General features: G+C 38.7%; 1 protein-coding gene across 1 annotated transcript; it reads right to left on the reverse strand.

Annotated features, from left to right (window-relative positions):
- Window positions 1-924: 924 nt before the first annotated feature.
- On the reverse strand, window positions 925-1,140 carry LOC137761296 (small proline-rich protein 2E-like). Its single transcript, XM_068538208.1, is given in 1 exon segment — window positions 925-1,140. A coding segment is annotated over 1 exon segment (216 nt).
- Window positions 1,141-12,461: the final 11,321 nt, after the last annotated feature.

The raw sequence follows: 12,461 nt of genomic DNA on the forward strand, positions 1-12,461 counted from the left end.
AACACAGTTAAATTGGAAAAGAAAATGAACACAGAATATGAAAGGGTAATAGAGTTTCAGAATCTCCCTGTTTTCTGTACTAGGTATGTCTGAGCCACTTTCCTGCTGGAGCAAACATGGCGGTGGTGGTGATGGTGGTGATGGTGGTGATGGTGATGATGAAGCAGACAGTGATGATGGGCCACCTCACAAAATGCTAATTATGTGTCCATCATTGTGCTAACTGAATTACACAGATTCATTTAGTTTCTAAGCATAAGAAAGTGGGCTCTCTAAATGTGATTTTCCCTACATTTTAATAAGGGATTCAAATCCTGAGGAGTTAAATAATTTGTTCCTCATATCAATCAAGCAATAATTTAAAAAAAAAATAACCTGGATTTGAAATTATTCAGAAATAATCATCGATAGGACTCAAAACTCAGATAAAACGTCTTGTGAGAGCCTGAAACGTGGGGTCAAAGAAGGATAGAAATCAACCAAAATTATGATATGGTATAGCAAAAAGCAGGGTGTAAAAGAAAGAAAATATTTTTACCATCAAACAAAAGAATTGTATTTTATTCAAGACGTGGAGGATAAGGAACAAATGCTCAGCTGGTAGGAACCCCTGTCCAGGTGACAGACAGACACAGAAGACATCAACAGATTCCTCAGAGGGCGCCCAGGAGGAGAGCTGCTGCTCTTCCTTCTGAGGCTCTGTGACGCTTTCTCGGGTACGTCTCAGAGGGAAGCGGTATAACGCAGCCTCAGATAGGAAGCCTCTGACGGACAGGAATCACCGCACGCATACTGCAGGCTGAGGGGTGGAGAAGCTCCTTCTGTATCCATGATAGGCTTTAAAGAGAAGTTGAACGTAGAGCTGTGGAACTCGGTGAGCCAATTGTCCTTATCCTTTCCTGATCCATATAAACGCTGAAGCTGTTACTTGTTCTTGGGTGGGCACTTCTGCTGGCATTGTTGGGGAGGTGGCACAGGAGGGCATTTCTACTGGCACTGCTGAGGTGGGCATGGCTCAGGGCACTTTATACGTGGGCAAGGTTCTGGACACTTGGGAGGTGAGCAAGGATCAGGGCACTTCGGTGGGCACACTGGAGGTGGCTGGCAAGGCTGCTTGCACTGCTGCTGTTCAGAAGACATCTTTCTGGAGTCTTAATATCTGAAAGAAAGTATATGACCGTGTTCACAAGAAGGAATTCTTATAGAGAGGAGTGGAAAAGCTTGTGTAATAACAACAGATACTATCTCGGCAATCTCTAAACATGGGCTTTAATATCTTTAATACCTTTTAATGAATTTCTGACTTCTCTCTCGCTCTTTAGCAAATCGATACATCACCCCAGAGAAAATCTTTTCTTTTCTCACACAACTTTTCCAAAGAAAATATCTTTATTTGAAAGAAGCAAGCAGGTGTTTTTACTTTTATTTCTTTTTTTTTTTTATGAAAACAACATCTTCAAAAAAGGCCAACACAAGTTCTAAACTCCTGGGCAAGCTCACAAGCAATTGCTCTCATCATCTTCTCTCATGAGGTACCAACAGAATGACATATACAGAGCAAAGGGCAATCAGGAAGAATGTAAGGACCTCACACCTTCTAAGATAAAAGCCTCTAACATCACAGCAGAGGGACACCACAAAGGCATAGGAAAGGGAAAATACATTATTCTTTATCTTTCATGTCAAAATTTCCTATTAATTTCTTCTTCAATACAAGAATTCAAACAAGGTATCAGAAATCTAATCAATACAATATAACTTTGTGCCCAAATTGCAAGTTCCCATCCAATAAGTAGCATGAAACCCATGATGGTAACTTTGGACCCATCAAATTTGCTGTCTCCAGGATAAATGCTACATTCAGAAGCTGAAGAACAAATTTGAACTAAAGAATCCTACTCACCACGTTCTCCAAATTCAATTGGGACTACAGTAGCAGGAGGATGGCTGTGATGCAGCAGAGGACCTATTCACTGGGGCTTGCTGTCCCACCTAGGAGGAAGGGGAGCTGCCAAAACTGGCCTGGTCCAATCATTTCCCTACCAAAATGCAAATCCATCTATAACTGGTTTGGCAAGGACTCTGAAAACAAGAAATGTCCTGCTCCAGGATCTCCTCAATGGATTACGTTCTCATGACTCACAGAGGCCCTGCCTTAGCTCTCCGTTTCCGTGGTTTATGGCAGTGGGGGGATATGGGAGGTTCTCTAACTTGTAATCAAAATTCCCCTTTCTTGACTGGGGAAGATGACCCTTTTCTATCTTTCACCTTCCTTGACTTCTAAAACTGCCTTCCTAGTTGCACTTGATCTGGTGACCATTTTGATGCCCATACCACATTCAAAAATGTCTGGCTACGTGGTGACACCTTTCTCTTTACATCAAGTTTTTCTTACAATGCATTTCCCATTTATTCATTGCTTGCCAAGCAAACTCTCTTCTCCTCTTCTAAAATGGACTGAGGGAAGTTAGCAGATCATCTCAGATGACTTCCCATCATGACACTTAGACACGTTCAGTAAAGTGGTGACCTCTAGGGTCCTCCTATCACTGCTTTGCTCCCTCAAATAATGAACCTCCAGCAGTTAGATTCCTGTGACCTTTATAAAACTCTTTTATTTCAGGCCGAAAGGAATTCACTAAGAGCATAACATGAGCTACCATAACTAAGAGGAGCTGGCAGCTCAGACCCTACAGTTTCAACAGAAATCAAGCTTTTTGCTCATACCGCCCAAAAGTGTTATACCACCTGCTCCTACCTAATTTCTGCCAACTAACCTCTTTAGATTGCTTCACCTTTAAGAAACCCCAGAGGATTGTTCAAATCTTCTGACTTCCTATCCCTTTGAAATTATTGGGAATCCCAATATGCAATGCCATTCAAATAACTAATTTTATATGTATTTAATATTTATGAATTATTTAAACACATGTTGTTTCACAGCAAATCTAGGGATAAATTTAAGAGGAAGTTGAAATCACTTTATTAAAGATGCAGTCACTGAAGTTCATTGCCATTCATATACAGTTTTTCAATCATCAATAACAATTTTATTATAATTTTAACTTAGTTTTTACATTTTCCATTTTGGTCACAGTGGAACGTATGTCAAATAAACCTATTTCCTGCTCTATTTTCTTCATACAATTTGTTACTGTGCTGGAAGGAAGTTTTGATGGTTAATTTATGGGTCAGCTTCAGTGGCACAGGGTCCATGGTTATCTGGTCAAACATTATTCTGGGTGATCCTGTACAGATTCTTTTGGATGAGAGTATTTTTTAAGTCAGTGACCTGAGTAAAGGCGGTTGCCCTCTATAAGGTGGGAAGTCCTCATCCAATCCACTGATGGCCTGAATAGAACAAGGCTGACCTTCACCCAGGTAAAAGATAATTCCCCTGTCAAATCGACTTCCAGCAGCGGTTCAGCTCTGCAGATTTTGAGTTTACCAAACTTTGTAATCTCTCTCTCTCTCTCTCCCCCTGTCTCTCTCATTCTGTAACATATTTCTATATGTATATATGTACATATATGCTTACCTAGACTGCTCTCGTTTGCTTAAAATTCCTTTATCAGGAAATAAAACTGCTGTATTCCATAAGTAAATATCAGATTTCAATTGTGTGAAAACAAAAATAGATATAAGATCCCACGTAAAACTCACAGCATCATATATAAGTGATTGAGAGTGCGGTTGGGAGGGGAGAGAATATCAGAGCACTAAGGTCTGAAATCTAGATGAAATATGGACTTAGGGCTCATCTGATATACTTGCTTTCTTCTGCTCTTTCCAAACATGCTTTATGGCTTTGAAGACAGCAATAGAAAAAATATTTTCACTGTTTATTCTCTGTCTTCTTCTTCAACTGTCCAGAACCCTCCACTCGCCATATTACCTTCACTGCCCAATATATACACCTTAACTGTTCAATTTAGTACTTTGAAATGTTGCCCATGCATTTAGTAATAGTCCTTTAATATCTTTCATAATTCTTCCTGCAGTCAAGACGAAGAAGTGGCCTAGTAACTTGTCTTGGCCAAATAAACAGGAAGATAATCAGGAATGTGGTTTTGTAATGGGAAAGGAGGAAGACGAGGACAATAAGGAGGAGAGGAAGAGAAAGAGGAGACACCTGAAACCTGGGAAAGAGTCACAAGCTGGGCATGCGCCAGAAGGCCAGGACATAACCTTTCCCTCCATCTCAGCCACATCTTCCCTGACTACTATATATTTTTTAAATATTATGATAAATTGTTATAGAAATGATATTACCTCATATAATACAATGGGGAAAACATAAAGCTGTTCAAAAATAAGCACATTTATTAAAAGGCCAAAAATAATCACTGCTTCTATTTTGCTGTTTTTAGTGTTAGGAGTTTCCAATTTTCATAAACCCACACACATGCATACATGTCTTTCAGGTTACTGATTTGAGAACTTTTATCTTCTGTAAAACACATGCCTCCAGCCGCAAGTTGCTCTCTATCTGCTGTGTTACATTTATCCGTAAAGTTCTTCTATGTTTTCTTTTCATTTACATTCATCACAAAGTATTTTATATGTATTTCTTATTTCTTCTTTGAGCCAATGTTTATTTAGGATTATGTTGCCAAACTCAGAGATGTCACAGAAACAGAGAATAGAATGGTGGTCAGCAGGGCCTGGGGGATGGGGGAAACATGGAGATGTTGGGCAAAGGGTAAAGTCTGCAGTCATACGATGAATAAGCTCTGGGATTCTGAGGTACAGCATGGTGAGTCTTGATATTAACACTGTGTTGTGTACTTGAAACTTGCTGAAAAAGTAGACCTTAAGCATTCTCACCAAACACAAACACACACACACTCACACACACAGGCAAACACTCAGAGATTCACACAGTTAAATGGCTACTGTTGAAGTCATTAATGTATTATGTAACCTATGGTGGAAATCACTGCACAAAGTACACATATGTCAAATCGTCACATTATACACCATAATGTGTACAATTTAATCAATTATACCTCAATAAACCTGGAGGGAAAAGATGAAAGGATAGCCATCATACAAAAGAGTAACAACGTTTGAGAAGCTCTGTTGTTCCTTCTCCTCCTTGCCTCTCTTAGGCTCTGATACTATTCTCTGAGAGAGCTTCCCTTATCCATTATTCTCTGGGGCCCTGTATCCACCTCATAGGGGATATTCACTTTTAATCACCTGTACTGACCACATCTGAAATAGATAGAGTGGAAAGTGGGGAAAGGAGGGCTGGAAAGTCATTACAATTCTTGAAATATCAGTCTTTTTTGTTTTGGCATATAGTTTATTTAGTTGTCAATTCCCTCAAAAACTTAGTAGGCACGTGACATAATTCATTCCTCCAATCATTTCTGTCCTAGGGACCTCACTCAGGTCCTTTACTGGAAGTAATGTTCTGGCCTGATTAAATCGCTGCCTTGATCCCTGAACATAATACAATTACCATGAGGCTCCCTGGCACACAGGTGGAAAGACTACACCTTCTGTATCTTTTCTCTATTGTTACAGTCAACTGAAATTGGACTTCAAGTTCAAAACCACTTCTAATCTCATCTCTTAATCTTCAGGACTTACAAGTTTTGAGTTTCCTAATTCAACAAGGTTTTGAATATCTGGGCTTTATTTTTTCCTTTTCATTTTTTTAAATTTCCGACCTGCCAACTAGAAAGTTTTTCCTGAACATATGTCTATTGACATACCCTGGTCAAGTCAACAAGTGACCAACATTTAGTCTGCCTCTCAGGATACCATGGACAACCATTACTGCAAACATTTTGCCATTGACTAAAATGTATCACCACATTTATGGCTTCCAATATCAGATTCCTTGCCAAATACCTCCAGACTCTTAAGCCAATGCCCTAATTTTAAGATTTCTACAGGAGCATCACACCTCACAGAACTAAATTCTCTGTCAGGTCAAATAACACTAACTAAAGTAGAGACAACTCCCAAATATCAGTGTTGATTTCTCACTCATGTAATACTCTGATGAGCTTTGGGCAGTAATCTGTGGAACTTTTTCTTCTGCAGTTCTGGCATCTTGGACTCCTTTACTTCTAGGGCCACAAGAAGAGATATGCTTAAAGAACACCTCCCTATTCACAGCTTACTGGACCACTAAGCTAAGCACTTAGAAAACAAGCTGCATAGCAACAGTCATTTTGTAAATCTAGATAAACATTGGAAACCCCAGTGGACCTCAAAGGTGGGGTCAAATCAATCAAGAAAGTAACTTCAGAGACAAAAAAGTATCATAAGACCCTGAGGTTGTTGAGTTTCACAGTAAGAAGAGCATGTTGTGCACATGGAGAGCAGGCAGCGCTTTGCCTGGTAAGGACACTTTAAACTTCCCATTATTTGTACTACCCATGTTTTCAGAACTACTATAATTTTATGCACAATATCCCAATATTTCCCAAAGCATTTAATGTGTCATATCAGATTATAAATACAGTTAAGTTGGAAAAGAAAAGGAACACAGAATATGAAAGTGTAATATAGTTTAAGATTCTCTTTCTGTGCTGTACTAGGTATGTCTGAGCCTCTTTCCTGCCGGAGCAAACATGGTGGTGGTGGTGATGGTGGTGACGGTGATGATGACAGAGGCAATGATGATCGGCCACATCTCAAATGCCAATTATGTGCCCGGCATTGTGGCAACTGAATTACACACATTCATGTAAATTTTATGCCTAAGCAAGTAGGCACTGTAAATGTGGTTTTCCCCACATTTTAGTAGAGGGATTGAACTTCTGAGGAGTTAAAAATTTGTTCCCCAGATCAATCAAGCAATAATTAAGAAAATAACCTGGATTTGAAATTATATACAAACAATCATCGATATAACTCTAAATTCAGATAACACTGACTGTGAAGCCTGAAAATTGAGATCAAAGAAGGATAGAAATCATCCAAAATTATGATATAATATTGCTAAAAGCAGGTTTTAAAAGAATGAAAATACTTTTACCATCACAAAAAGAAATGTATTTTATTCAGGAAATGGAGGATAAGTAACAATTGCTCATCTGGTAGAAACCGCTGCCCAGGTGACAGACAGACACAGAAGACAGCGAGAGAATCCTCAGAGGGCCCCCAGGAGGAGAGCTGCTGCTTTTCCTCCTGAGGCTCTGTGGTACTTTCTCAGGTACCTCCAGAGGGAAGTGGCATAGCAGACTCAGATAGGAAACCTCTGACCGTCAGGAATCACCACACGCATACTGCAGGCTAAAGGGTGGAAAAATTCCTCTGCATCCATGATAGGCTTTGAAGACAAGATGAAGGTGGAGCTGTGGAACTAGGTGAGCCGATTGCCCTTATTCTTTCCAGATGCAGATAAAAGCTGAAGCTGTTACTTGTCCTTGGGTGGGCACTTCTGCTGGCATTGCTGGATAGGTGTCCCAGGAGGGCATTTCTGCTGGCACGGCTTAGGTGGGCAAGGGTCTGCATCCTTCTTAGGTGAGCAAGGATCAGGGCACTTAGTTACGCACACTGGAGGTGTCTTGCACTTCTGCTTGCACTGCTGCTCTTGAGAAGACATCTTTCTGCAGTCTTAATATCTGAAAGAAAGTATATGACCGTGTTCACAATAAGGAATCCCTACATAGAGAAGAGCAAAAGCTTGTGTAACACAAACGGACAGTATCTCTCCAATCTCTAAGCATGTGTTTTAATCTCTTTAATACCTTTTAATGAATTTCTGACGTCTCTCTCGTACTTTACCAAATCTATTCATCAGCCCAGAGAAAACTTTCTTTCCTCATACAACTTTTCCAAAGAAAATATCTTTGTTTTGAAGAAACAAGTGATGTTTTCAGTTTTATTTCTCTTTTTTTTTTTTAGGAAAACAACATATTTTTAAAAGGCTATCAAAAGTTCTAAAATTCTGGGCAAGCTCACAAGCAATTCCTATCACCATTTTATCTCATGAGGACCCGACAGGATGACTTTGTACAGAGCAAACGGCAATCAGGATGAATGTAAGAGCCTCACACCTTCTAAGATAAATACCTCTGAAATCACAGCAGAGGTCCAAGAAAAAGGTACAGAAAAAGGTAAACCCTTTGCTCTTTATCCCTTCATGTCAAAATTTCCTATTAATTTCTTTTTCAATAGAGGAATTCAAACTAGGTATCAGAAATCTAGTAAATACAATATAACATTGTGCCCATATTCCAAGTTCCCATCCACTAAGTAGCATTATACCCATGATCATAACTTTGGACCCATCAAATTTGCTGTCTCCAGCATAAACTCAACATTCGGGGGCCCGAGAACTAATTTGAACTGAAGAATCAGACTCACCAGGTTCTCCAAAGTCAATCGGAACTCGAGTAGCAGGAGGATAGCTGTCGTGCAGCAGAGGACCTTTTTATTGGGGCTTGCTGCCCCACCCAAGGGGAACGGAGCTGTCCAAACTAGCCTCGTGCAGTCATTTCCCAACCCAAATGCAAATCTATCCATAACTGGCTTGGCAGGGACTCTGAAAACAGGAAATATCCTGCGCCAGGATCTCCTCACTAGATTATGTTCTCATGACTCACAGAGTCCCTGCCTTAGCTCTCCGTTTCTGTGGTTTATGGCAGTGGGAGAAGTTCAGGGGTTCTCTAACTTGTAGGCAAGTGTTCCCTTTCTTCATTGGGGAAGATGACCCTTTTCTATCTTTCCCCTTCTTTGACTTCTAAAACTGCCTGCCTAGTTGCACTTGATCTGGTGGCCATTTTGTTGTACATACTGGTTTGAAAATGGCCTGGCTACCTGGTGACACCTTTCCCTTTACCTCAAGTCCTTCTTACAATACATTTCGCCTTGATCCACGGCTTACTAAGTGAAATCTCTTCTCCTCTTCTAAAATGGACTGAGAGATGTTTGCAGATGATCTCAGATGACTTCCCATCATGATACTTAGATACGTTTAGTAAAGTGGTGACCTCTAGGGCCCTCCTTTCACTGCTTTGTTCCTTCAGATTAAGAGCATCCAACAGTCAGTTTCCTATGAACTTTATGAATCTGTTTCACTTCCGGCCACAAGGAAGTCACTAGGAGTGTAGCATCCCCTACCATAATTCCAATCAGCTGTCAGATCAGAACCTAGACTTACAATAGAAACCAAGCCTTTTACTCATACCTCCCAAACGTGACATCCCACCTGCTCTTACCTAATTTCCCCCAAAGGACCTCTTTGGATTCTTCAACTTTTGAAGAAAGCTCAGACGAGTGTTTAAATTTTCTGGCTTCCTGTCTCTTTGAAATCATTGGAAAACCCTATCTAATAGGCAATGCCATTCAAATAACGAGCTTTAAATCTATTAATTATTTATGAATTATTTAAGCACATTGATTCACATCAAATCTAGGGGTAAATTCAAGAGATAGTTGAAATCACTTTATTAATAATTCGGTCGTTGATGTTAATTGCCATGCATACACTACTTCTTAATCGTTAATAAGAATTTTACTATAATTTTAACCTATCTGTAGATTCTTCCATATTGATCACAGTGGAATATACGTGAAATATCCTATTTCCTGCTCTACTTTCTTTTTTTTTTTTTTTTCACTGTAACATCTCCTTTACTTTGCAGTGAAAATTGATTTGTATATTCTTTGCCTCTGAGTCCTTGTGGGATTTTTTTTTTTTTAATTCAGACAGAAAGTCACAAAAATTATACTCATCCTCATCAGTTCACTCAGTCCCACGTAATTAATTTTTTTTTTCATCTTGATCTTTCGTTAGCACTTTTATGAGTTCATCAGTTTTTCATTAGAGTTCTGAAAATGCTTATTCATTCAGTTCAGCAGTACAGTCAGTTACCAGAAACCTGTACTTTTCAGAGTCTTTTCCATGAATTTCTTGACGATGAAACCCTTTTATAGGAACATATTTGCAAAATTATCAGAGTACACCCAGAACTGTCTGTAAATGACAAAAGACTTAAAAATCACCACGGTTAAAGATTTGATGAAAGTTCATAATAATGCAGTTGACAAGAAAATTAGTTATTTCTGAGATATACAATTTAAAGTAATAACTAGGATTATTACTTATAACATTATACCAGAACATATAAGATTTTTAGAAATTTCATGTAATGTCTGAAACATTTATATTAACATATTTCCATACATATTTCCATACAAATACAAATATAAGATTTTTAGAAATTTCATGTAATGTCTGAAACATTTATATTAACATATTTCCATACAAATAACCCAATGAAAGTTTAGTATTAGTTGTTTTGTTTGTTTTTTCATACTGCAGGTTCTTATTAGGCATCAATTTTATACACATCAGTGTATACACGTCAATCCCCATCGCCCAATTCAGCACACCACCATCCCCACCTCACCGCAGTTTTCCCCCCTTGGTGTCCATATGTCCATTCTCTACATCTGTGTCTCAACTTCTGCCGTGCAAACTGGCTCATCTGTACCATTTTTCTAGGTTCCACATACATGCATTAATATACAATATTTGTTTTTCTCTTTCTGACTTACTTCACTCTGTATGACAGTCTCTAGATCCATCCACGTCTCAACAAATGACTCAATTTCGTTCCTTTTTCCGGCTGAGTAATATTCCATTGTATATATGTACCACAACTTCTTTATCCATTCGTCTGTTGATGGGCATTTAGGTTGCTTCCATGACCTGGCTATTGTAAATAGTGCTGCAATGAACATTCGGGTGCATGTGTCTTTTTGAATTACGGTTTTCTCTGGGTATATGCCCAGTAGTGGGATTGCTGGGTCATATGGTAATTCTATTTTTAGTTTTTTAAGGAACCTCCATATTGTTCTCCATAGTGGCTGTATCAATTTACATTCCCACCAACAGTGCAAGAGGGTTCCCTTTTCTCCACACCCTCTCCAGCATTTCTTGTTTGTAGATTTTCTGATGATGCCCATTCTAACAGGAGTGAGGTGATACCTCATTGTAGTTTTGATTTGCATTTCTCTAATAATTAGTGATGTTGAGCATCTTTTCATGTGCTTCGTGGCTGTCTGTATGTCTTCTTTGGAGAAATGACTATTTAGGTCTTCTGCCCATTTTTGGATTGGGGTGTTTCTTTCTTTGACATTGAGCTGTTTATATATTTTGGAGATTAATCCTTTGTCCGTTGATTCATTTGCAAATATTTTCTCCCATTCTGAGGGTTGTCTTTTCGTCTTGTTTATGGTTTCCTTTGCTGTGCAAAAGCTTTGAAGTTTCATTAGGTCCCACTTGTTTATTTTTGTTTTTATTTCCATTACTCTAGGAGGTGGATCAAAAAAGATCTTGCTGTGATTTATGTCAAAGAGTGTTCTTCCTATATTTTCCTCTAAGAGTTTTATAGTGTCCAGTCTTATATTTAGGTCTCTAATCCATTTTGAGTTTATTTTTGTGTATGGTGTTAGGGAGTATTCTAATTTCATTCTTTTACATGTAGCTGTCCAGTTTTCCCAGCACCACTTATTGAAGAGACTGTCTTTTCTCCATTGTATATCTTTGCCTCCTTTGTCATAGATTAGTTGACCATAGGTGCGTGGGTTAATCTCTGGGCTTTCTATCTTGTTCCATTGATCTATGTTTCTGTTTTTGTGCCAGTACCATATTGTTTTGATTATTGTAGCTTTGTAGTATAGTCTGAAATCAGGGAGTCTGATTCCTCCAGCTCCATTTTTTTGCCTCAAGACTGCTTTGGCTATTCAGGGTCTTTTGTGTCTCCATACAAATTTTAAGATGATTTGTTCTAGCTCTGTAAAAAATGCCATTGGTAATTTGATAGGGATTGCATTGAATCTGTAGATTGCTTTGGCTAGTATACTCATTTTCACAATGTTGATTCTTCCAATCCAAGAACTTGGTATATCTCTCCATCTGTTGGTATCATCTTTAATTTCTTTCATCAGTGTCTTATAGTTTTCTGCATACAGGTCTTTTGTCTCCCTAGGTAGGTTTATTCCTAGGTATTTTATTCTTTTTGTTGCAATGGTAAATGGGAGTGTTTCCATAATATCTCTTTCAGATTTTTCATCATTAGTGTATAGGAATGCAAGAGATTTCTGTGCATTAATTTTGTATCCTGCAACTTTACCATATTCATTCATTAGCTCTAGCAGTTTTCTGGTGGCAGTTTTAGGATTCTCTATGTATAGTATCATGTCATCCGCAAACAGTGACAGTTTTACTTCTTCTTTTCCAATTTGTATTCCTTTTATTTCTTTTTCTTCTCTGATTGCCGTGGCTAGGTCTTCCAGAACTATGTTGAATAATAGTGGTGAGAGTGGACATCCTTGTCTCGTTCCTGATCTTAGAGGAAATGCTTTCAGTTTTTCACCATTGAGAATGATGTTTGCTGTGGGTTTGTCATATATGGCCTTTATTATGTTGAGGTAGGTTCCCTCTATGCCCACTTTCTGGAGAGTTTTTATCAGAAACGGGTGTTGAA

Source organism: Eschrichtius robustus, chromosome 3 (assembly GCF_028021215.1).
Source record: "Eschrichtius robustus isolate mEscRob2 chromosome 3, mEscRob2.pri, whole genome shotgun sequence".
Taxonomy (NCBI): domain Eukaryota; kingdom Metazoa; phylum Chordata; class Mammalia; order Artiodactyla; family Eschrichtiidae; genus Eschrichtius; species Eschrichtius robustus.